Genomic DNA, 25948 nt, shown 5'->3' with positions numbered 1-25948 from the left:
GTTAAGTGCTCGTTCAGGTATTTTGCCCATTTTTCTATTGACTTATCTTTTTCTTTTGGATTTATAGGAGTTATTTATATATACAAGTTATGTATTTTATAGATGTCTCCTTCCATTTTGAGCCTGCTTTCTATTCTCAGTGATATCTTTTGATGAAGAGAAGTTCTTAATTTTAATGTTATCCATTTTATCAATCTCATCCTTTATGGTTCATGCTTTTTATATCTTTTTCCTCCTCAAAATCTTTTTTTTTATTGTGGTAAAAACAAATAACATGAAATTTACTGATCCAGCAATTCCATTTCTGGATTATATCTGAAGGAAATGAAATCAGTATCTCAAAGAGATATTTACACCACATCCCCCACCGACAATGTTCATTGCAGTATTATTTATAATAGCTGAGACATGGAAATAACCTAAGTGCCCACCAGTGGATAAATGGAGAAAGAAAGTATGGAATATTATTCAGCCATAAAAAAGAAGGAAATCTTGCCATTTGTGACAACATGGATGAAACTGGAGGGCTTTATGCTAAGTGAAATAAGTCAGACAGAGAAAGACAAATACTATATGATCTCACATGTGGAATTTAAAGAAATCAAGCTCATAAAAACAGAGAGTAGATTTGTGGTTGCCAGGGACGGAGGGTGGGATGGGGGAAATGGATGAAGATGGTCGAAGGGCACAAACTTCCAATTATAAGATGAATAAGTTCTGGGGATCTAATGTACAGCATAGTGACTATAGTTAAGAATACTATATGGGGGCCCGCCCCATGGTGTAGTGGTTAAGGCGCCTGCTCTGCTGCTGGCTGCTCGGGTTCGGATCCCGGGCGTGCACTGACGCACAGCTTCTCAGGCCATGCTGTGGTGGCGTCCCACATAAAGTGGAGGAAGATAGGCATGGATGTTAGCTCAGGGCCAATCTTCCTCAGCAAAAAAGGGGAGGATTGGCATTGATGTCAGCTCAGGGCTCATCTTCCACGCCAAAAAAAAAAAAAAGAATACTATATAGTATTGTATACTTGAAAGTTGCTAAGAGAGTAGATCTTAAAAGTTCTTACCACAAAAAAACAAAAAAATAGTTACCAAAAAATGGTAACTGTGTGAGGTGACAGATGTGTTAACTAAACTTACTGTAATAATCATTTCGGAATATCTGTGTATATCAGATCATCATGTTGTACACCTTAAACTTACACAACGTTATATGTCAATTATTTTTCCATAATACTGGAAAAAACCCATGAAATCTACCCTCTTAACAAAATTTCAAGTGTACAGTACAGTGTTGTTAACTATATACACTTTGTTGTAAGGCACATTTCTAGAACTTAATCATCTTGCAGAACTGAAACTCTATACACATTGAACAACAACTCCCATATCCCCCTCCCCTCAGGCCCTGGCAGCCACCATTCTACTTTCTGTTTCTATGAGTTTGACTGCTTTAGATACCTCATATAAGTGGAATCATGCAGTAGTTGTCCTTCTGTGACTGGCTTATTTCACTTAGCATAATGTCTTCGAGGTTCATCCATGTTGCTGCATAAGACAGGGTTTCCTTCTTCTTAAAGGCTGAATAGTATTTCATTGTGTGTATGTACCACATTTTTTGTTTATCTTTACATGCATTTATGGACATTTAGGTTGTTTCAACCACCTAGGTATTGTGAATAATGCTGCGATGAAATATCTCTTTGAGATCCTGCTTTCATTTTTTTTGATAAATAGTCAGAAGTGGGACTGCTGAATCATATGGTAGTTCTATTTTTAATTTTTTGAGGAACCTCTATACTGTTTTCCATAGTGGCTGCACCATTTTATATTCCCACCAACAGTGCATGAGGGTTCCAATTTCTCCACATCTAACCAACACTTATCTTCTGCTTTCTTTCTTTCTTTTTTGATAGTAGCCTCTCTATTCCTAGTTAGCTGAGAGGTTTTTTTTGTAATCATGAATGGGTGTTGAATTCTGTCAAATGATTTTTCTGCTTCTATTGTAATGGTCATATGGTTTTTCTCCTTTATTCTGTTAATGTGGTGAATTACGTTCTTTGAATTTTGAATGTTAATCCAATCTTGCATTCCCAAGGTAAACCTCAGTCAAGATGTATTATTCTTTTTATATATTGTTGAATTCTATTTGGTGAAATTTTGTTTAGAATTTTTGCATTTATTTTCATGAGGAATATTGATCTGAAGTTTTCTTTTCTTGTAATGTCTTTGATTTTAGTATCAGGGTAATGCTAGCCTTATAGAATAATTTGGGAAGTACTCCCTCTTTAATTTCTGGGGGAATTTATGTAGAATGTGTATTATGTCTTCCTTAAATATTTGATAGGATTCACTGATTAAACTCACTGGGTCTCAGGTAGTCTTTATTTATGTATGTATGTATGTATGTATGTATGTATGTATGTATGTATGTATGTATTTGTGAGGAAGATCAGCCCTGAGCTAACATCCATGCTAATCCTCCTCTTTTTGCTGAGGAAGACCGGCTCTGAGCTAACATCTATTGCCAATCCTCCTCCTTTTTGTTTTTCCCCAAAGCCCCAGTAGATAGTTGTGTGTCATAGTTGCACATCCTTCTAGTTGCTGTATGTGGGACTCGGCCTCAGCATGGCCGGAGAAGCGGTGCATTGGTGCACGCCCGGGATCTGAACCCTGGCCGCCAGTAGCGGAGCGCGCGCACTTAACCGCTAAGCCGTGGGGCCGGCCCTCAGGTAGTCTTTATGGAAAGGATTTTGACAATGAATTCAGTTTCTTTAGTAGATATAGGGCTATTTAGATTTTCTATTTCTTCTTGTGTCAGTTTTGAGAAATTCATTTTTTTCTAGAAATTTGTCCATTTCATCTAAGTTTCAAATAAGTTGTCATTAAGTTCTTCACAAGAGCCCCTTATCATCTTTTTAATGTCTACAGGATCTCTATTAATATCCCCTTTTCATTCCTGATACTGGCAATATGTATTTTCCTTTTCTCTCTCTTTCATCAATTTTGTGAGAGATTTATGAGTTTATTAATATTTTCAAAGAATCACCTTTGGCTTTATTGATTTTTTTCTATTTGTTCATTTTCTATTTTATATATTTATGCATTTATTTGTTTATATAACGTAAAAATATTTATTGATAAGCTTTTTACCTATAAAATTATCAAATAACTTTTTTCCATTTTTTTTATTGTGGTAAAAAACACATAACATTAAATTTACCATCTTAACCATCTTAATTGTTCAGTTCAGTAGTGTCAAATATATTCATGTCATTGTGCAACAGATCTCCAGAGCTTTTACATCTTGCAAATCTGAAATTCTGTACCCATTAAACAACAGCTCCCCTGCTTTTATTTATTTTAAAATTATTCCCTTTCTTCTATTTCCTTTGGATTTGATTTGCTCTTCTTTTTCCAACTTCTTTTTTTTTTTTAATTTTATTTATTTATTTTCCCCCAAAGCCCCAGTACATAGTTGTGTGTCATAGCTGCACATCCTTCTAGTTGCTGTATGTGGGACACGGCCTCAGCATGGCCGGAGAAGCGGCGCGTCAGTGCGTGCCCGGGATCCAAACCCGGGCTGCCAGCAGCGGAGCGCGTGCACTTAACCGCTAAGCCACGGGGCCAGCCCGTTTCCAACTTCTTAAAGTGGAAGCCTAGATCATTTTTTTTTACATCTTCTTTTTTTCTAATGTAGGTATTTGAAACTGTAAATTTTCCTCTAAGCACTGCTTTAATTATATCTCACAAATTTTTATGTTACAACTTTTTAGTTTCCAGTCTTATTTTCTCTCAGTCAAAAATAATTTCTAATTTTTCCTTTGACCTATGAGTAATTTAGAAGTATATTGCTTAATTTGCCAAAATTTGGTGAATTTTCTAGTTGTCTTATTGCTATTGATTTTTATTTTAAAACTATTGCAGTCAGAAGATACACTCTATATGATTTTGATCATTTGAAACTTATTGTGTCTTTTATATGGCCCATTTTATTGACAATCTTGGTGAATGTTCCATGTGTACTTTGAAAAGATGTGTGGTCTGCTGCTATTGGATGTAGTATTTTATAAATGTCAGTTAGGTCAAGTTGGTTGATAGTATTGTTCAAATCTTTTATATCTCTATTGTTTTTTTGTCTATGTGTTATATGAATTACTGAGAGAGAAAGGTGTCAAAATTTCCAAGTATGATTGTGAATTTGTCTATTTTTCCTTTTAGTTCTTTCAGTTTTTGCTTTAATTTTTGAGTCTCTAAATTGCAAGGCATAGACACATTCAAGATTATTATGTCTTCCTAATAAAAGGAATTGACCCTTTTATTATTATAAAAAAGTCTTTTTAATTTTTGGTAATGTTCCTTGTCCCGAATCTGCTTTGTCCAATATTTATATAGCCAGACAAATTTCCTTATGCTTTGTCATGCTTAGTACTTGAATGATATCATTTACTACCCTCTCACTTTTAACCTGTGTCTTAATATTTAAAGTCTGTTTCCTGTAAACAATATGTAGTTGGATCTTGCTCTTTCATTTAATGCAGTCTGAAAATCTCCCCATTTTAATTGGTGTGTTTAGTCCATTTTCATATAATGTAATAATTTACTGGTTAGATTTAAGTCCACCATCTTAATTTGTATTTTCTATTTGTTTCATCTGCTCTTCGTTTCTCTATTCCTCTTTTCCTTTTTGTTTTGGATGAGTGGACTTTTTTGCTTTTGTTTTGTTTTGTATTCTATTCTATCTCTTGTATTGACTTTTTAGTCTCTTTGTGTGTGTGTGTGTTTAAGTGGTTCCTCTAGAGGAATTTTAAGTGCTTCCTCTAATAAGAATTTTAAACTTATCACAGTCTTACCCTTAAATAATAATATACTACTACAGGAACAATGCAGAATTTTCAAGAGTATAATTCCATTTATTCTCCTATTGTACTTGATGCCCCTCTTGTATTTTTTCCTCTGTATCTACTGTAAACTTCATAATGCATTGTTGTATTTTGTTTTTAGTCAATAATCTTTTAATGAATATTTTTTTTTTTATATTTACCCAGATATTTATTCTTCCTGGTGCTCTTCATTCTTTTCTGTAGATCTGCGCTGCCTTCTGGTATCATTTCCTACAGAATTTTAGCATTTCTTGTAGTACAGATTTTCTGGAGACAAGTTGTCTTAGTGTCTGTCTGTCTGAAAATGTCTTTATTTTGCCTTCATTTTTGAAGGATAATTTCCGTGTGTACTGGGTTGTACAGTGTCCTTCAAAAATTCGTGGTCTTCCCAGAACCTCAGAATATGACTTTATGTGGAAATATAGCTATTGAAGGTGTAATTAGTTAAGATGAGGTCATGTGGGAGTAAGGTGGATCCTTAATCCAATATGATTGGTCCTTATAAGAAGAGAAGAGACACAGAGAGACTCCCAGGGAGAATGCCATGTAATGACAGAGGCGGAGATTGGAGCGATGCATCTAAAGCCAAGGAAAGCCAGGGATTGCCAGGCCCACCAGAAACTGAGAGAGAGGCATGGAACAGATTCTTCCCTAGAGACATCAGAGAGAGCATGGCCCTGCTGCCACCTTGAATTTTGGACTTCCAGCCTCCAAAACTGTGAGAGCATAAATTTGTTTTTTTAAGCCAGCAGTTTGTGATAATTTGTCATGGCAGTCCTAGGAAATGGATAAACTGTGATAATAGAATTCTACGTCAATGGTTTATTTATTTTTCTTTTTTTAGCACTTTAAAGATGCTCAGTTTTCTCCTGGTCTCCATTTTTTTCTCATGCAAAGTTAGCGATCTTTCTTATAATTGTTCTATTTTAAATGCATTCTTGAGCTCTTTCAGCAGATAGCTTACGATTTGCCTTGGTGCGATTTTCTTGTACTTATGCTGTTTGTGTTTTGCTGAGATTTTTGGATCTAAGGTTTAATGTATTTCATCTATTTGGCAAAGTTCTTGGCCACTATCTCTTTAAATGTTTATTCTACCCCATTCTCTCTCTCTCTCCTTCTGAGGTTTCAATTACACGTGTTAGACCTTTGATATTGTTCCACAGATCATAGATGTGTTTTCTCGCTTTTTCCTGTGTCATGTAATTTTTTAAATTGTATGCTGGACCAAAGGCAAATAATATTTACCCCCAGAAAAGGGTTCACACCTTCTTCTCTCAGGTCATTGGTGTAGGAAATGAGTTAGTCTAACTTGTAGTTAAGCTGGATCTGGGGTTTGTTGAACTTAGAGTTAGTTCATCACTGGTTTCAAGTATTTTGAGGATGGGATCAGGACTTTTCCTTCAGCAGGACATTGATGAGATTCTAGAGTTATCTTTATGTTTTACAGCCAAGCTTCCAACTTTCTTTCTTTTGTTCCTCTTCCCAGGCTTTTTAATGTGTGTGAGAGCTATCTGCTTTGCAAACTGGCTGCCAGCTTATTTGGCTTGCTCAGGGAGTTCTCTCTGCTTTTCAGCTCCGCCTCCAACTTTCTGAACCTTTTCACCCTGCTGCCTGACTCTGCTCTCAAAGGTTGGCTACCATGCCAATAGGCTTGAATTCCCTTGAGAGACTTCCCTCAGTTCACCTGCCCCATGCCTAGCCTTCCGCTGGCTGTTGCCTTGTACATGGGGAAGGCCCTGCAGGACTCAGGGTGCCTCTCTAAGCTCTCCTGCCTGCCCCTACCCTTTGGATAATACTTCCTTGCACTTAGTAAAGACTCAGCGTGCTTTTGAAGGATTTCTCTCAGTTCTTCCTTGACTTCAGCTTTCCACATACTAACCATATCTCATCCCCAGCCTTATGCTTAGCTTTTGGAAGCCATTGACTCAGAGACAGTAAAGGTCTGTAAGGGAGAGGACACTTCCCAATAGTCCTCCTCCCGTTACTCTGTCAGAATTGAATGCAGCCCTTGGTATCTTTTCCGCTATCAAAGGCTTTTTACTTTCTGAATTAGGTTCACTTAGGGTTCCTTGAATTTTCAGCTCTTTTATGGGTTTAAAATTTTTTTGATGATTTTTAATTTTTTCCTTTTCTGTGATGAAACTCCTCATTTTATACTTTATGTTTTTGAACATATTAATCAAAGTTATTTTAAAGTCTTTGATAAATCCAATATCTGTTTCACCTTTGGGTCTGTTTCTATTACGTATCATTTCTGTGGGTTCCAACATGATAGAGTAACAAGGACTGGATTGACATTCCTCCTTTAAACAATTAAAAACCTGAACAAAATATATGAAACAGTTTCCAAACATCAGACTACAGACAGCAAAGAATAGTAATCTCTGAGATATTATAATTTATATATAATATGTAATGTTATAATTGTATAATATAATATTATATATTAATATTATAATATTTATGTTATATATGTATATTTCTATTATAAATTATATAATATGTTATTATATATGATATATAATAATATAATGTATAATATAATATACATATAATTTATAATAATATAAATGTACTTCATGTGTTACAAAAGGTAGAAGAAAACATCAGCATGTTAAAGAAAGAAATGGAATATATGTAAAAAGACCCAAATTGAAATTAAAAATTAAAAAGAACAATATGTCTGAGATAAAAATACACTGGATGGAATTAACAGCAGATTAGACACTGCAGAAGAATAGATTAGTGAATATGAAGACGTAGTAATAAAAACAGAACAAAAGAGTGAGTAAGCTGATATTTAAAGTGTATAAGATGATTATTTGATATATGTATACATTGTGAAACAATTACTACAATCAAGGTAATTAACACTGTATCACCTCACATAGTTACTATTTATTTTTTTGTGGTGAGAATGCTTAAGATTACTCTTCTAGCAGCTTTCAAGTATACGATACAATATTGTTACCTATAGTCGCCATGCTGTACGTTAGATCGCCAGAACTCATTCATCTTATAACCAGAACTTTGTACCCTCTGACCACATCTGCTTTCAACCTATCTGTCCTTATATTTAAATGTGCCTCTTTTAAACAGCATTGTATTGTCTTATTTTTTATATCCTGTCTCACAAGCTTTGCCTTTTAATTGGATGTTATTCTATTTAAATATTAATGAAATTACTTAAATAGTGTAAGTCTATCATCTTGATATTTGTTTTCTGCTTATCTGTTCTTTGTTCCTTTATTCTTACTTTTCTGCCTTCTTTCAGATTAATCAAGTATTTTAAAAAATTATCCTGTTTTCTTCTTCTGTTTTTTAAATTTTTTTAATTTTTTTAATTAATTAATTTTTTTTAAATAATTTTATTTATTTATTTTTCCCCCAAAGCCCAAGTAGATAATTGTATGTCATAGTTGCACATCCTTCTAGTTGCTGTATGTGGGACGCAGCCTCAGCATGGCCGGAGAAGCGGTGCGTCGGTGTGTGCTCGGGATCCGAACCCGGGCCGCCAGCAGTGGAGCATGTGCACTTAACCGCTAAGCCACCGGGCTGGCCCTAAATTTTTTTTAGTAGTTACCTTAGAGATTGTAACCTGCACTCTTGACCTGATACCCCTTCCTGTGCGAGAAGCTTCCCCTCCCCTTCCTGTTGTTTGTACTGTTGCCAGCATATATTTTACTTCTACACATGTTCTGTCTTCCCGCAAGTCCTTGTTATTAATGTTACCATAAGCAGTCGATTTCTTTTTATATTTACCCACACATTTACCATTTCAAGTGCCCTTCATTCCTTCCTGAAGTTCTAGGGTTCTGTCTGCAACCATTTTCCTTCCGTCTGAGGAACCTCCTTTATTATTTCTTATAGAGTTGATCTGCTAGTGACAAGTTCTTTAAGCTTTTATTTATCTGAAAACATCGTCATTTTGCCTTAAAAATTCAAGACTGTTTTACTGGATGTAGAATTCTCAGCTGGCAGTTTCTTTTCTTTCAGTACTTAAACAGGACCATTCCTCTGTCTTCTATATTTTCTCTTGAAAAGTCAGTGGTAAGTTGATACTTCGAAGGTAATTTTTTCTTTTCTCTGACTGCTTTTGGTCTTCAGCAGTTTGACATGATGTGCCAAGTGTGGTTTTGTTTGTATTTATCCTGCTTGGAATTCACAGATCTTTTTCAATCTGTGGATTGATGTCTTGCATCAGTTTTGCAAATTCTCAGATATTATCTCTACAGTATTGCTTTTGCCCATTCTCTCTTTTCTCTCATTGTGGGATTCCAATTACATGTATGCAAGACCATTTGACTTTGTCCCATATGTCTGTCATACTCTGTTGTGTTCTTTCCATTTTTTTTCAATGTCTGCATTCCAGTATGGATATTTTTCACTGAATTGCCTTCTAGTTCGTTAATCTATATGCAGCCTGCTATTAAATCCATCTGATTAATTCTTAATTTCTGATATTGTATTTTCTAATTCTAGAATGCTCATTTGATTCTTTTTTATAGATTTCAGTTTGCTGTTGAAATTCTCCTTTTTCTCCGTTTTCTTCATATTTTCCTTTATTTTATTTAACGTTATTTACAATAGTTATTTTAAAGTGTTTATCTGCTAACTCCAATGTCTGAATTATCTGTGGGTCTTAGTCTAATGCCTATTTCTTCTTTTGATTATTGATTATATTTTCCTGTCTTTTCACATGTCTTATACATAAAAAAAACCCAATGAAACAAAAAATAAAAAACGAAAACAAAAACACTCCAAAAAAACCCAAAACAAAACTTTTCTGGACTTTGTATAAAAGAACTGTAGAGACTGAAGTTGACATGATTTTCCTCTTTCCTCTGCGTAGGGCTGCTCGTCTCAGTGCAATCGGGAATTGAGCTGGGTTGGCTCTGGACAGCAGCTTTAGGTGGACTCAGTTTACTTCTGTCTTTAGTCGTCTCAAGGGTGAAGTCTTCTGTGTTTGCCGTAGGCTTCTTCCTCCAGTGGGACTCTGTCTCCCAACGATCTCATTCTGGCTTTCTAGCCCACCCCCAGACCCTCAGCTCCCCCAGTGCTCAGAAAATGTGGTGGGGGAAAAACAGCTGTGCATTTGGGACTCGAATCGACTTAATCCGTCACGCCAGCCAGAATGGCTATCAGAAACTCTGCTGTTTTTTATTCCCTCCAGTAGCTTCCTTCTGCCTAAGCTGAGCCTGATTCTCACTCAACCTGTGCCCAGAGAAGAAAGCAGCACTCGGCTTCAGTTCTTCTTAGAAGGACTCTTCGCTTTCTGTAATTTTAGTTCATCCAGTCCTCTTTGCTTCTACAATTCTCCATTAATTTTTTAAAAATATGATTTTGTAACATACTTGTTTTATTTTTCTTAATTAAAAAAATTCTGCAGCAGGAGAATGGCCTGCTACTCACTATCCCCTGCCCAGGAGCAGGACTCATGTTTCTCTATTCGCACTACCAACATTCTACTCCAGCCCCGTTCCTCCTCAGCCCCACCCCGAACCTCACATCTGACGGGCACCTCATGATTTTGTGCCATTGCCATTTTAAACACGAGCTACCTGAAGCCCCGCTGAAGATCACTCAGTTGTTGCCCTAATCCTCCCTTAGTCTCAGCCTACACAGGCGGTGGGATGCTCTAGGCCTGAGCTCCAAGCAGATCCTAGGGCTAGTGTCTGATTTCTCCAGGTATTTGTGGAGTAGCCAGCATAATGCTTGGCATAGAGTGGGCATCATGAGGTGCAGGCCAGGGGTAAGGGGGCGCTGGCTGACTCTTGAGGGTGGAGGGTGAGGGGCAGAGGGTTCAGAGGAGGGGGTATGCGAGTTCTTGTTACTGGGCTGGGTCTGGTTAAATCACAGGGACGTTCGGCCTGAGTGTTTGGAAAAGGCTGCCGGATGCCCAGATGGTTGGCGATCATGAACTAACAGAAACCTTAAAAGAGGAAGCTGACTCCATCGATGCCACCCAGAAGACCTTCTATTCAGAGCTGCGGTGAGCTGTCACACCTCCTTGGGCCCCAGGAGGGGATGCTGGGAGCCTCCCAGGCTCAGGCTGCCTTGCCTGGGTTGGATAGTCTGGGCACATATGGGGAGGGGCCTCAGAAGGCCAGAGACTTGGGACCTGCAGGCAGCTTGTCTCCACAGGTGGCGGCTGTGGCCGAAGAGCCTAAGGCTGTGTTCTAGCCCAGTTCAGCTGAGAGACTGAGCAGTACAAACCAGTGGGAAATATAAAACCCCAAGTCCTCAGATGGGACCCTGTCCCAGAGCTGGATTCAGAGTTTCCAGGGCTGGCTTCCCTGCAGAGGCCATGTCTAGGTGGCCAGAGTCCCCTGGAGGAGAGCCCGCAGGGCCTGGTCCTGAACAGACACTTGCCTTCTTTCTCGGATTCATGGGGAAGGCAGGCTGCTTCCTACTTGTCCCTTCCTCCACAGGTTCCCCCCCCACCCACGCTGCACCCTTATTCCTGACCAAGTCTCGAATAATTTTGGGTCATTCAAAAAAATATTTATGGAGGTCCTGACTGCCAGGCCCTATGTTAGGTTTTAGAGATGCAAAACAATCTAGATACAGATCCTGCCTCAGAGAACTCACAGTCCAGTTGGAGAGATGGACATGCAAACTCATGGCTGCAGTTCTCTGTGATAAGTGATGGGACCACTAAGAACAGAAATGGCTCAGAGGACAATTACCTAATTAGGTAGATCAAGCAAGGAAGACTTCATAGAAGAAGAGATTTTGGAGTTGGGTTTTGATATATAAGTAGGAGTTTGCCAGGCACCCACAGAGTCTTTGTGGCTCCTATCAAGGCATACATCTTTACAGTCCTGTCGGGGGATATCAAACAAGACAGAGGCAGGGTTTCCCTGGGAAGGAGAGAGTGTTTAAGTATTCCATAAGGGGAGGTCCACGTAAAGTCTGGATAGGGTGTGAGGCGTCCATGAGGGAGAACACAGGGTGGTGGGAAGGATCACAGGACTTGTTGGGGGCTGGTTTAATTTGGGCTTTGCTGACATTAAGTGAACACTTGCTCAATGATGGGCCCTGGGCAGTATGGCCTCAGGGGAGGGATAAGAAGGTTGGAGAGGATCAGGCCCAGGAAGGGGAAACCCTCTTGGGGTTTCTGGGAGGGCCACCCCACCTTGCAGTACAGAGGACGTCTTGTGAGTGAAATGCGCTCCTGTCAGGGAGGAGCGGGATCTTGCAGAGGCCCTGGTGCACCAGCGGCGGGAGCAGGTGGCACTCATGGCGCTCCTGAACAGAAAGGCGGACGCGGAGGCCGAGGCCTGGGCCAGGCTGCAGAAGATAAGCCTGACATCCCCGTGGGCTGGAGAGCGCTCCCCGGAAGACATCGAGAACAGCTGGCGCGAGTGGGAGTCCAAGGGCAAGCAGGTGAGACTGGGCGGGGGACATGGCGGGTAGAGGGGCCCCTGACTCTCAGCCCCGAGCCTCTACTCTTACCTGTGACTCGTGCAGGCGAGCAGAGTCGTGGGAGCTGCGTACAAGCCCAGGGAGCGGTCGTGGAGCCCCGAGCTCCTGTCCACCAAAGTACCCTACAGCTGGATGAAGCACCAGGTGAGGCCGGCTGAGGCGCTGGGGCCGGGGGAGCCACCTCCGTCAGCAGCCACCCCTGTGCCCACACGGCCCTGCAGTGGGAGTGAGGGGAACATCCGTCCTTTAACAGGATTCTGGGCCTCAGACAGTTCTGGGATGAAGCCAGTCTGGTCGGTCTGTTTGCCAAGGGCCTGGCTGAGGCCATGGACACAGGTTTTGTCCTTGAGGACAAACCTCGTCGGACCTAGGGGAGGAGTTCCTCCGTGGGCCCGGCACCTGGCGATAGCCGTCAGAGTGTTTCCTAGCGTCTCTGGCTATTCTTTGCTAGTTAGTGTGCTGACTGCTCAGGTCTCCATACCGCGGGCTGCTCGCGAGCAGACAGTGTCTCCTGGTGCCAGGCACACAGTCCGTAAGAGCCGGAGGGCATGGAGGGGGACTCTCTCTTTGGGGAGAGAAAGGGGCCGGGACTTTGGAAAGACCAGCGTTGAGCCCCAGCCTGCCTGCCTCTTGCTTGGGCAGATCCCAGCCTCTCCTAGGCTCTCCCTCCTCATCTGCTGTAGGGGCATTATGGGAGCTCCCTCCTTCTGCAGTGGGGACTCAGAGAATGTGAGACAGCTCTTCTGTCCCAGGCTGGGGAGAGGTCAGCGTGAGAGGGACTGCTCAGTGTCCCTGCCCTCTCCGGGAGATGGGCCTCGAAGCGCAGCTTGGCGAGTGCTCACCGGAGTGGTGGGAGCATGTCTGGGGAGCTCCACACACCTAGGCCACACGTGGGGTCCAGCTTGAGGCCTCATTCTGAGCTAGGGACAGTCCAGTGCCCACTCACAGGGTTGTTGCCAGCACCAGGAGAAGGGCTGTGTGCCAGGTCTGGTGCGCAGTGGGTTCGCAGGCTCGGCAGGCTGTCGTCAGCGACAACTGCAGCACTCTGGAGAGTTCTTTCACAGGCCCCGGGGCCTGGCCTTTCGCTGGTCCTGCTCTTGGTCCTAGGTTCCCCATCCACGGCCCCTGCCCTGTTCCCCACAGATCTCAGCTCAGGTCTACCAAAGCCTGCACTTCAAAGAACTGGCGCCCACCCAGCAGACTGACTTCATGATGTGCAAGGCCCTAGACCAGCAGGGCCAGCTCATCTCCATGGCGACCCACGACATCCAGAAGGACCTGGATCCCGACAGGCAGACCACGCCCAACACTACAGCCAGCATGCCCGCTGCCGTCCCCTCCCCGCTCTCTTCACTTGCCTCGTCAGCCTCAGGCTCCGGCCTCCTGGAGTCCAGCTTGCTCCCCTGCCCTTGGTTCCAGTCCTCCCTTTCCTTGCTGCGGCCCCGGTCGGCCTCCGTGGCCCAGTCCTCCCCGACAGGCCTGTGCCACGTGTCCAGGTATGCCCCACAGAGGTTGGTGACCGCCATGCATCTTGCCCCCTCCCTCAAGCAGCGCTCGAGGCAGCTGAAGGGCCCCCTTCTGTCCTCCGGGCAGAAGGGCTCCCACGTCAGGTTCTGAGGTGGCCCACACTTCTCTCCAGGCCTCCAGCAGGGGGACCAGGCCCGTGGGGGTCCTGTCTGTCCCTGGTTTACCCTCTGCCCGGCCAAGAGGATATGGACCTTCCCCTGGCTGTCCCCACTCTGCCTGCCTCCTAAAGTTGACCTTCTTCCCCAGAGTCTTGGAGAAGAAAATAAATGTTCTCAGCTGTTGGAGTCCCACAGCCGTGGGGTTGGGCTGTGTGTCCCTCGCCCCCTTCTGCACCAGGCTGTGTCTCCAAGATTAGGTCACGTTCCCCTGACAAGGCCCTGGGCGGATGAGGGAGGAGACTCCCCCAGGACACCTGGTGCAGCTGTCTGGCTGGCGACAGGCCTGGGCCCGGGGCAGGGGCTTTGCGGGTCCTGTGGTGACATGGTGGGTGGGTCACGCCCCTGGGGCGAGCTGTCTGGTTCTGAAACTTGGTTCGGCCTCGCCGTGAGAGTGAGGCCCAGCAGCCGTCCTGAGGTTGTGGCGGCTGTCTGTCTCCTGCTCCTGCTGTGTGTCTGTCCTCCTTCCCATCAGGCACTCCACCACAGGAAACCCTGCGTTTACAAACTGTTCCATCGCTCATGCAGGGGAGGCCCAGAAGTGTGGTGGGCAGCACCCCAGCCTGGCTTTGTCACTGTCTAGCTTTGGAGCCCCCAATCGTCTCTGGGCTCATTGTCCCCCCCGGCCCTGAGGTGACCGTCCAGGCCTCTGCTGGGCCCCAGCCCTCTTGGTAGCTCCCCAGCCCATCCTGGGGCACGTGAGGAAACCGGACACACGGCCTGCCGCCAGTGGAGAGCCCGAGGGCCACTGCTGCTGCGCCACAGTGGCCACGGTGTCACGCTAGGTGGGGCTTGCCGGAGCGGCAAGAAGGTGGGCTGCAGGCCCCGTGTTCTCAGGGGGTCTCTGCAACACTCTATGTTCCCAAAGATCCTCCTGCCCAGCCCAAGGCTCAGCCCTGAGGGGGGAATGTGCGGTTCTCACTCTCTCCGCTCCCATTTCCCTCTCACACTCCCCAGGGTGCAAGCACAGGGCTCCCTCTCCTTTCTGGCAGGGAGTCCCCTCTGTCACTGGGGCCACCCTATTCTCTCTGCTATGGGAAACTATGACCTGAGCCCTCCAGGGCTTGGTTCTTAGGTTAAGGGGTCAGGGGGCACCCAGGAGCCGTATTACTGAGGCCCAAATACCTTTGCATGTGTACCCCAATATGATCCCTGTATCTGTTTCCCAGGGCTTCCCTAACAAAGAACCATAAACCGGTGGCTTAAAACAACAGAAATGTCTTGTCTCCTGGTGCTGGAGGCCAGAAATCCAGACATGGGCAGGGCTGCACCCCCTCGGAAACCGGTCGGGGAGACTCTTCCTTGTGTCCGCGGTGTCTGGTGGAGGCCGGCAGTCCTGGCGTCCCGGCTTGCAGCGGCGGGCTCTGATCCCTGGCCTCCCCTCGCGTGCTCGTGTCTTCACGTGGTGGTCTCCTCCTTGTGTGGATCTCTTTTCTTATAAGGACACCAGTCATGGGATTAGGGGCCCACCCTACTCCAGCATGACCTCATCTTAACCAGTTACATCTGCAGCTGCTCTATTTCCAAATCAGGTCACAATCTGAGGTATGGGGGTCAGGACTTCAACATGTTTTTTGGAGGATACAGTTCACGCCATGCCAATCCTTAGTTCATAGATCCCCTCAAATGACCCGGAAGCCACACGAGCCTTAGGAACCTACAGTGCAGAAGTGAGGGCTGAAGACGGATCTTCTGAGCGCAGGGGCTGTGGCTGGGCGGGCTGGCCAGATGTGGGTCCTCAGCCTGACCCCTCTGGTGGCAGGCCTGGCCCTCTGCCCCCCTCTTGCTTGGTTCTTCTCAGGGGCTACTTGGTACCTTGTTGCATTTGAGCCTCGCGGCAACCAGAGAGGCAGACTGGGAAGAATCCTGCAGCCCCCAGCAGAGAGCCCTCTGCGGTGTGTGAGAGCTCTGGCCTGGCTGCCCCCGGGACAGGCTCCCCTCAGATGAGGTGACAGATTCCCTCAGGGGCTCTGTCTGTAGGCCAGGGCGGCCCTTTCCCTGGCAGAGCCATCGAAATCCGGTCCTGAACAACGGTCCCTGCCCTGGCAGGGGAGGAGATCACAGAGCATGACCCCACAGTCCACTCCTCAGCCCACTTTCAGTTGCACCACGTGGGGCAGGTGCTCCGTGCTCACCGTGTTTGTGCTTTGCTTCTCGGCCTGCAGTGGGCATCTGTGGGGCCTCCCACCTTTGAGAGTCTCAGGAGATAAGCACTAGGAGGGTCCCCAGGGCTCGGCTGCTCTAACAGGGAAGTGTGAGTTTTCACATCTAGAAACTGGTAGCTCTGGGACTTGAACCCAGGTTTTTCTCAGCCAAAGCCCTCTGGTCCTCCACTGCATCCTGCTCTGGGCAGCGTCTCGAGGGGAGGACTCAGGAAGCGGGGAGGTGTGTGGATAGGGTGGTGGTGAGAGCAGGCCCAGGGCCTCTGCCCAGAGGTGGAGGGAAGCAGGGGAGGGGGGAGGGGGGGACGAGGGGACAGCAGTTACCAGCCCTTGAGGGATTTTTTTTAAAGGCCTCTACACAGCGCTGAACTGGAGGGAGATTCGGGGTCCCCTTTAAGACCGGAGATCCTGATTTAGGGACCATCTCGCTGGACACTAGGGGCCAGGGCGTACCAACCTCTGGGGAGGCTTCCAGCTGACTCTGGGACTCGGTGAACCCTCCCCTCAATGGACCCAGCCCTGTTACAACAACATTTACTGCATTTGCTCCTGTGCTTTAGTTTTGGCACATTGTAGGCACTTGAGAAAATAACTGTAGAGTCTGAGGCCCTCCTCCGGCCCCCGGCGCAGCCAACCATGGAGATCTGTCTCTGGACAGGAGTTCACAGGTGCCCCTCAAGGCAGCAGGCGCCCAAGATGCAGAATCCCAGGCCCAGGACTGAAGGTGGGGCTGAGCACCGCCCACTGTGATGTGAGCGACCCCCTGTCTCTCCCGCTGCCCACACCCAGCCCTCCCTGGCCCAGGCCCTCCCAGATGCCGGGCAGGTTATTCTGAGCATCAGGGTCAGGAGCTGAACACCCAGATGAGGAGGCGGAGGCCAGCGTCAGCAGGGGTTGGTGTGTGAGGATGCTGGTCGGAGGCCTGGTGTCCTGCTCCTGGTCACCTAGGAGCCCCACAGCGCCCTCCCTCCTCCCAGGCCCAGGGCCTGAGGAGCCACGCCTGTCTCCCCTCCATCTGTTCTCTGCCTGTTGCACCAATGGCCTTGAAAAACTACTTATTTGAGCTCTTTTCTGATTCTAAAGGTAGCAGAGGCTGAGTATAGAAAATTAGGAAAATTCAGAAAAACATAAAAGCTGATAAAAACTATCTGGATTCTCTTTCCCAGAGATCATGTTTTTTTTTTTTTTTTTTTTTTGAGGAAGATCAGCCCTGAGCTAACATCCGTGCCCATCTTCCTCCACTTTATATGGGACGCCACCACAGCATGGCTTGACAAGCGGTGCGTCAGGGCGCGCCCGGGATCCGAACCAGCGAACCCCGGGCCGCCGCAGAGGAGCACGTGCACTTAACCGCTTGCGCCACCAGGCCAGCCCCTCCCAGAGATCATTTTGATGCGTTGTCTTCTGGATTCTTTTCTGTCTCTGTGCACTTGTGCACACGCCTGTATACACACACACTCACGCTCACAGTCATAGACTCACGCCCCCACGACCCAGAACCTCAGCATTCAGGCTTCAGATGCAGCACTCCTCACGTGATGAGCAAACGCCTGTGGCAACAATTCCTCGGAGACCTTGCCCATGTCCACCGCGTCCGGCGGCTCCCCGGGTCACCTTCTCCGGGACCCAGGGCTGCTGCCATGCTGCTCTTGGAAGGAGGAGGAAGGCACATGACTCCTGCTTGCCTCCTAACAACGTACCGCTCACCATCAGAGGCGGGAACAGCCATTTCTCTCCAGTGGAGCAGAAACATTTGCTCATGAACCCGCTGGCAGACTGAGGGTGGGTGTCTCTCCACCAGGAGATGGCGCACAAGGGCACCCAGGAGAGAGTGGGGACAGCCTCGGCCTCAGAGGGAAGCCATCATTGATGTCGTTTCTTGACACCACTTCCAAATGTCGTGCTTGTCAACACTCACCGAGTATCTGCTGTATACTGGACACTGTCCTGGGCCCTGGGGACACCTTGCCCTTTCCTGTGGGGACACAGGTCACTCCCCGGTAGGGTGGATGCATATTCTCGCTGGTTTATCCAACAGATTATTTTACTGAGCGCAAGCATCAGGCATCCAGCGGGAGGCAAATGGAGCTCATGGGACAGGATGCAGTGGGGACTAGGAGAAGCAATCCGAGACGGCTTCCTGGAGGAGGGGACCTTTAAGCCCAGAGCCAGCCAAGATCTTTGTCCTCTGCCTGAGAAGAGCTTCCCCCAAATTGAATGGCCTCTCCTTCGTGCCCTGCTCAGATATCCCCTCAATGCCCAGCGTCCCTGCACTCTCTACCCCCTGCCCCACTTTGTTCTCCTCACGGTATTTTTTTTTTGCATCTGTTTGTCACTGTGCCCCCTTCCCCCAGGGCAGGACCATGTCTGTCTTGTTCATAGTTCCCATGCCTGTGCTTGGCACATCGCGGGTGCTGGATAACTATTTGTCCAATAAATGCTCATGACTATTAGTTGAGCTCCCCAGGAGGGCTTCTGAGGTTGATCTCGCCTTGGTTTTCCCTCCTCTGGGCTGTGTGTCCTCTATTCTCCAGCCCTGGCTGGATTTTGGAGTGTCCCTCCCCAGGGCGGGAGCCCAGATCCTGTCTGTGAGCCCCAAGCCTCTGGTGGAGCTGCTGGGGAAGGGACAGCGGGCCAGGGCCTCGAGGTCCCGCCTGGCTCTGGGTGTCTGGGCTTCTTTCTGGACTCCATGCTGAGGAGGTCCTGATGGGGTCTGGAGGGATGGGTAGGTCTTGGATTGGCAGGTGGTGGGGAACAAGGGGCAAAGGTCTGGGCAATGAGGAGGGCCTGGGAGCCAGACCGGGGGTCCCATTGTTCTGAGGGCCTGACTGGCAGGCGGGCCCTTCTAGGCAGCCGAGGGGCCCATGAGGAAGTGGTGGCTGCTGGGTGGTCTGTGTGGCTGAGCTGGCCCGTGGGGACGGCCCCGTCGGTGTCCAGGACATGCACGCATCCCTCAGGAGTCCCTCACCTGAGGCGGCAGCCTGGGGGTGGGAGAGGAGATGCCCGGCCACAGTCACAGGGCGCTGTTGTACTGGACAGTGTCTTGGCTTTGTGACAGCTGTGTCCAGTCCAGTGCCAGCAGGTCGCTGTGGGGGGCGGTGGTGGGGGTGTCTTCCAGCAGAGGGGGCAGCCAGGAAAGAAGCCCTGAGGTAGGAATGGATTGGCATTTTCAGAGAGCGGCAAGGAGACCGGAGTGGCTCAGTGGATGGACAGAGGGAGGGAGGAGCGTGGGGGAGAGGCCCGAGGGGAGGTCACACAGGGCTTTTTTCTCTTGGGAGTCCCAAGGGCATTTTAATAAAAGGTGCACCACCATCTAGCTGGTGTCTTGACAGCTTGCTCTGGCTGCCTGGTGGGGATGGACCGTGGAGACGGGAGTGGTCCTGGAAGACCAGGGGTGGGGGCGAGGGGCGGGGGTGGGGGCGCCTTGGGTGGCCTGGACCAGAGGGCCGCAGACACCGATGGCGGGAGCTGGCTGTGGGAGCCTCTGAGGTGCGCAGGAGACGAGCTCAGGCTGCTCTGGGCTGCTTTTCCTGCAAAACCTCTTTTTTTTTTTTTTCATTTTTACTTCAAGAGCTTTTTAACATTATCAGATTTCCTCAATTCTCAGACATTATTTTAAAGTTGTATTAAAAAAACAATTTAAAAAGGTTTCAGGGATTGGGATGTGTCTCACAATTGATGGGTACATTCGATGAGCTTTTTCACCTGGGAAAGCTGGCGAATCCTTGAACAGAGACAAGGCCTTAGGGCGCTCCTGCTGGGAGGGAGCACCCCCTGGTGGAACAAGATCCCGTCACAGGCCCTAGCCCCCTTCAAAGACACAGAGGAGGGCATTCCTTCAGGGAGAGGAGGTGGGCTTGCCGAGGAGAGTGAGGGTTGGTGGAGAAACTAGTTCTTCTCGTTGGAGCCTGTTGCTGGGGGGTGAGGGAGGGGGTGGGCAGGTGAGGAAGAAACCCTCCAATTTGCCAGATGTTTGGCACACATTTTCTCACACTGTTCCTGTGAGGTAGGTCATTCTATCCCCATTTAACAGATGGGAAAACTGAGGCTCAAATAGGATGATGACTTGCCCAGGGTCACTGAGCCAGGAAGTGTCAGAGCTATGTTTCCGACCAGAGATATGAGGTGTTTCTGCTACTTCTGGGCCAAGGTGCTCAGGATTTGGGGGTGCTGTAATTGGGTGGGGTCCCTTGAACGCTGGAGACAGGCAGAAAAGTTGAGGGACCATGTGACAGGGGACTCCCACCTGTCATAGCAGGCAAGGTCAAAGGCCAGGGAAAGAGGAGTGTCCTCTTGCCTCACGGTGCTGTTCAAGCTTTCCAGTGTGCCGGGTGACCTTGGGCGAGTCACTCACTTTCTCTGAGAGGGTGTCTGTCCCCCTGACGTCGGGCTGGGGCTCCTACCTTGGGGCGAGGGCACGTGCGGAGTGGGTGGAGGGGAAGTCCTGGTGAATGGAGATGCCATTCCATGAGCCCTTTCCTTGGCAGAGGGGGCTGCAGGGGTCTGAGGCCCAAGACCTGGCCTCTGATTTGAGGACTCGAGTTGGGAGCCTCCATCCTGTCTGGCCACTCCAGCCTCCATTCTCTCTTCAGCCACTTAGTCACAGGAGCTACTGGACTGAAACTTCTTTTCCCACCCTTTTTCCAATCACTACTACTTTTTTTTTTTTTTGTGGGGAGATCAGCCCTGAGCTAACATCTGCCAATCCTCCTCTTTTTTTGCTGAGGAAGACTGGCCCTGGGCTAACATCCGTGTCCATCTTCCTCCGCTTTATATGAGATGCTGCCACAGCATGGCTTGACAAGCAGTGCGTCAGTGGGTGCCTGGGATCTGAACCGGCGAACCCTGGGCCGCTGCAGCGGAGCGCACGCACTTAACCGCTTCGCCACCAGGCCGGCCCCTCAATCACTACTTAACACACAGAATTAAGAAATATTAAAGTCGAGGGGGCCCTTTAAATTTTATTTGCTCCAGGGTGAAGGAGGGCAAATAGATGGCATGTGTACCACCTCCCTGCCACCTCTTGCTCGTGGCAGACATCACTAAGTGATCATGCCCTTTCTTGCTGAGCTTGGATGTAGCTTCAGAATCCTATCCCAGCCAGCCACTTCCAATCAATCCCAGTTGACACTTGAGGTTAAACTCAGCCATCCGTGCTGCCTAGCCCCTGAGAGGCCAACTCTGCTCTGAAGTTGGTTCCTGAGTGTCTCTGTTTGGAGGGGAGACAGGAAGCCAGTCAATAACGGTTTATTCATAAGCACCTTACCACTGCTGGGGCAGGGCAGAACAAGCCTCATGAGGTGTGAGAGTTCAATGAGATCATCGCCATGTCTGGAAAAGTAATAGCTTTTTATTGAGTAGTTATTTTGTGCCAGGCATGACCACATTCAACCCTCACAACCAGAGGGGTTGGGTAACTGGCCCAAGGCCACACAGCTGGGAAGTAGCCCTACTCCTAAGCAGCCTGCTATCCTGCCTCTGCAGTCATAATAATGACTGACATTTATTGAGCACTTACGATGTGCCAGGAACTGTTCTCAAGTGTTTAGTTTTTTTTTTTGGTGAGGAAGATGAGCCCTGAGCTAACATCTGTTGCCAATCCTCCTCTTTTTGCTGAGCAAGATTGGCCCTGGGCTAACATCCATACTCATCTTCCTCTACTTTATATTTGGGATGCCTGCCACAGCCTGGCTTGGTAAGCGGTGTGTAGGTCCGCACCCAGGATACGAACCTGTGAACGCTGGGCCACTGAAGCAGAGTGTGCAAACTTAACCACTATGCCACTGTGCCAGCCCCTCAAGTCTTTACTTTTAATCCTCACGGCAACTGTAAGAAGTGGGTGCTAATATTATCCCAATCTGTAGATAAGACAACTGAGGCCCAGAGAAGGGTCCTATAGGTTCGTAACGGGGTTGGAATTCAAACCCAGGAAGAAGCCTGGCTGCAGAGGCACATTATCTTGGTTCTCTGAAGGTACCAGATGCCCAGTAGCTGTAGTTTTTATTATGATCATCATTGTTATTATAGGCAACAAGCTGGAGGCTGAGAGGAGGGGTGTGTGGACCGCAGAGCACAGACACATTAGAAGCAGAGCTCAGGTGCGAGGGTGGAAGACGGCCCATGGCTTAGCAGGGAAGGAGTTAACATCTCCTCGCTGTGGCCGGGGGAGCCACATCCTTTTTGGAAAGAATTCAATCAAGATAGGGAGGGCAAGCAGATGGGGCACCACCAGGGCTGGACCCACAAGGGCAGGGAATTGACGTGGAGCCATAGGCATGACATGGCCCTGCCAATGCCCCTCTGTGTTTGCTGAGAACACTGTGCCTCTGCACACGGCCTAATGGCTGTAGTCTCGTCTGTGCCTCAGAGCAGCCCTGCCAGGCAAAATAACTGCTCCATTTTATGGATTGGGAAACTGAGGCTCAGAGGGGAGCTGTGGCACCCTGCCTCCCTGCCCTGCCCTCCACCCCCCGGCTGGAATGCCCATATACCCAAAGAGGGACACAGTTACTCTGTGGTGCACAGAGAGGTTGAGCATTGCCTCTGGTGTAACCTGTTAGCATCGAGGCCCGGACAGGATTTGACTGTTAAGCATGTTCAGTTTTCAGAGTTCCTGAATCCTTATCTCAGTGATAGAATTACAAGAAGAAAAGGCCCAAGGAGGCCTGGGTTCCTGCTCATTTCTGCCACAGACATGCTGGGTGTCCTTAGGCAACTCCTGCTCCTCTCTGGGCCTCAGTTTGCCGTGTAGGGCTCGAATTAGCTCACTGTTTCCCACAGTGAGGACCTTGAACCATACGTGGTATTTGAGGTGGTTTTGGATGGACATGGGGTTAAATAACAACTGATGTACAGAACAAATATTTCCTTTTCTTTTGTTCAAAGATGTGTTAAAAGATCTGTGTAGGGGCCGGCCCTGTGGCTTAGCGGTTAAGTGCGCGCGCACTGCTGCTGGTGGCCCGGGTTGGGATCCCGGGCGCGCACCGATGCACCACTTCTCCAGCCATGCTGAGGCCGCGTCCCACATACAGCAACTAGAAGGATGTGCAGCTATGACATACAACTATCTACTGGGGCTTTGGGGGAAAAAAAAAAGGAGGAGGATTGGCAATAGATGTTAGCTCAGAGCCGGTCTTCCTCAGCAAAAAGAGGAGGATTAGCATAGATGTTAGCTCAGGGCTGATCTTCCTCACAAAAAAATAAATTAAAAAAAAAAAAAAGATCTGTGTAGAATTGGTATTTTTTTCTTAAATGGCTGCTGGATTTCACCAGTGAAAACATCTGGACTTGAAATTCAATTTCTTTGATAAAAGACTATTCATATTTTTTATTTCTTCTTGAGTCAGTTTTGATCATTTAGGTTTTTGAAGAAATTTGTCTATTTCATCTAAGTTGTTGAATTTATTGGCATAAAGTTCATAATATTCCATCATTTTCCTTTTAATGTCTGTAGGCTCTGTAGTGGTGTTCCATTTTAATTCTGATATTGGTAATTTGTATCTTCTCTTTTTTTCCCTGATCAAAAGAGCTGGAGGTATCAATTTTCAATTTTCTTTTAGTCCTTCTCATGAAAACTGAAAAGAGAGTCTATGTTCGGTGCTGACAATTCTCCAAAAACAGCTCTGATGTTCACTACTTGTTCTTTTTAATAGAGCCAGACACAGAGAGCCAGGGAGAGAGACCGAGCACAGGTCAGGGCCTTCAGCATCCAGCTACAATTTAATTACATTTTGGGGGAAGTTTATTAACTCTTCAGTCATTTTTTTATTTCTGGAGAATGATTCTGATTTTCCATTCACATTAGGCAGCTACTTTCCCTTTAAAAACAAATTTATTTAAGTAAAAAGAAAAACAGTCAATTAAAGAGAACTGTTAAGTTACTAGGAGGAGAGGTGGCTCACAGACTTGCCCAATGGAGTGGCTGCAGTGGGGCCCACGGAGTCAGACGACCTTCCTAGCCAGGGCCAGGGGTCGCTGCGGCCAGGGACCCCATCTTCCTGCCTGGGAAAGGGCAGGATGTGGGTTTGAGCCAGGAGAGCCTGGGCCCTGCAGGCAGTGACAGTGGCTTGTCCCCAACAGTCCCCTGACTGTGGCTCACTCAAGAAAGTCATCTTCAGGATACCCCCTGCCTTGGTGAGCGGGCTCTGGAGCTCTGCCTGGGAGGTTGGGAGGAGATGAAAGGTTTTGGGTGTCTAGAGGCTGAGGCAGAGATGGGAGAGGCTGCCCCAAGTAGGGAGGGGGTCCCAGGAAGGGACATAGTTAGGGGAGGAAAACCCACCTGTTATCCTCAACTGTGAACACATATGGACTCTCCCTCCATAGGTATTTTTATATTCCCTCTCTTTCAGATGAGGAAATTGAGGCTCAGAGGGGTTATGTGGGTTTTGTCTGGCTCTCTAAGGGGTTACAGGTGTTGGGGGTGGGGATCAAGGTCCAGGAAGGACCCTGGAACAGTAGTGTCTCAGGGTTGAGCTGGTGCCCAGGAGAATTGACACGGGGGCTCCAGAGTTGGACTGACTTGGTTCAAATCCTAGCTTCTCTGCTCACTCCTGGTGTGACCCTGGGCAGGTGTCTGAACCTCTCAGAGCCTCCACATCTATAAAATGGGGATAAATGACTGGCGGTTGAATACCCTACCCCCTGCAGGTATAGACGCCTTGGGGATGGAGGGTCCCGTCCTGATGCCACTCACGTGGTTTGGGGGTGGGGGCTCTGGGTCTTTCTGTGGCTTAAGAGCACCAGCTTTGGTGCCTGACTGATCTGAGTCCAAATCCTGACTTGCTGTGTGACATGGGCAGGTTACCGCCCCTCTCTGGGCCTCAGTGGCCTCATCTGTCAAATGGGGGAAAGTGGAGGCACTGCCCTCCTGGGATGGGGAGATCAGGCAGGCGACAGGCTCAGCCCATCACAGTCACCCAGGGAGCCATCTCTCGTTGTTGTTACCAGGAGGCTGCCAGCTTTCTGTCCCCTGTTCCCTGGGGCTCTGAGGGGCTGGCTCCAAGCCTAGCAAGGCCAGAGCTCGCCTCTTCCTTGCTCCCAGAGTCTCTAATCACCTGAATGGAAACTGAGGTTCAGAGAGGTTGAGACTTGCCCTCAGTCACACAGCAAGCAGTGTCTGAGTGAGGGCGGGGGCTCCAACACCCAGGCTGTTCTGAGGCAGCTCCTCTCAGGAGAGAGGGTGACACAGGGGAAGGGGCACCTCCCAAAAGGGCCTGCGGCCTCTGGACTCAAGAAAGGGAGGTGAGTTAGCCTGGCCTGGTGTGAATGCCAGGACAGAGCCTGGACCTGGTGCCCCTCAGATGTTGGCCGGTGTCCCCCAGCTAATGAGGGCAGGGAGGGATGACTGGCTGGTGGTAAGAAGGGTGGCAGGTGTGGGCTGGATCTCTGCATCCCTGAAGGTGGGCAGGGAACCCTGCCGACGCCCCTGGGGGTGTAGCTCAAAGGAGCTCAACAGAAGCTCCGGTTCTCTTACAAAATTAGCATAATTTTGGCCTTCTGCCCCATAATACAATTTAGCATGGAAACAGTTAAAATATAGGAAATCTCTTTACCGTCTCCTGCCCCCAGGTCTCTGCAGAAATTGTCACCCTGTCCCTCCTGCCACTTCCCATCTCACCGGCTTGGCTGTGTGCCTGGAACGTTTTGGGGGTCAGTGGGGTGTCACGGCTCACTCAGACAGGGGAGGAGCGGGTTCTAAGTTTCCGTCTCCATCACTTCACTATTCTACCTTTCAGCAGGACTAATGGGGGACCCTCGTGGCCCCTCCCCTCGTTATGCCCCCCACCCCCCAGCTA

At 47.8% G+C, this 25948-nt stretch overlaps 1 protein-coding gene across 1 annotated transcript in view; it reads left to right on the top strand.

The window, feature by feature from the left end:
* Positions 1–16406, top strand: part of EFCAB8 (EF-hand calcium binding domain 8) — a 68782-nt gene extending 52376 nt beyond the window's left edge. Inside the window, exons 23-26 of the mRNA XM_058562943.1 lie at positions 10742–10874; positions 12067–12271; positions 12356–12454; positions 13454–16406. Coding sequence (XP_058418926.1) covers positions 10742–10874; positions 12067–12271; positions 12356–12454; positions 13454–13927 — 911 coding nt within the window. The 3' untranslated portion in view covers positions 13928–16406. The remainder of the gene's footprint in view (positions 1–10741; positions 10875–12066; positions 12272–12355; positions 12455–13453) is intronic.
* Positions 16407–25948: the final 9542 nt, after the last annotated feature.

Source organism: Diceros bicornis, chromosome 19 (genome assembly GCF_020826845.1).
Source record: "Diceros bicornis minor isolate mBicDic1 chromosome 19, mDicBic1.mat.cur, whole genome shotgun sequence".
Taxonomy (NCBI): Eukaryota; Metazoa; Chordata; class Mammalia; order Perissodactyla; family Rhinocerotidae; genus Diceros; species Diceros bicornis.
The sequence above is the reverse complement of the archived record's forward strand: the minus strand, read 5'-3'. Positions and strand labels throughout refer to the sequence as shown.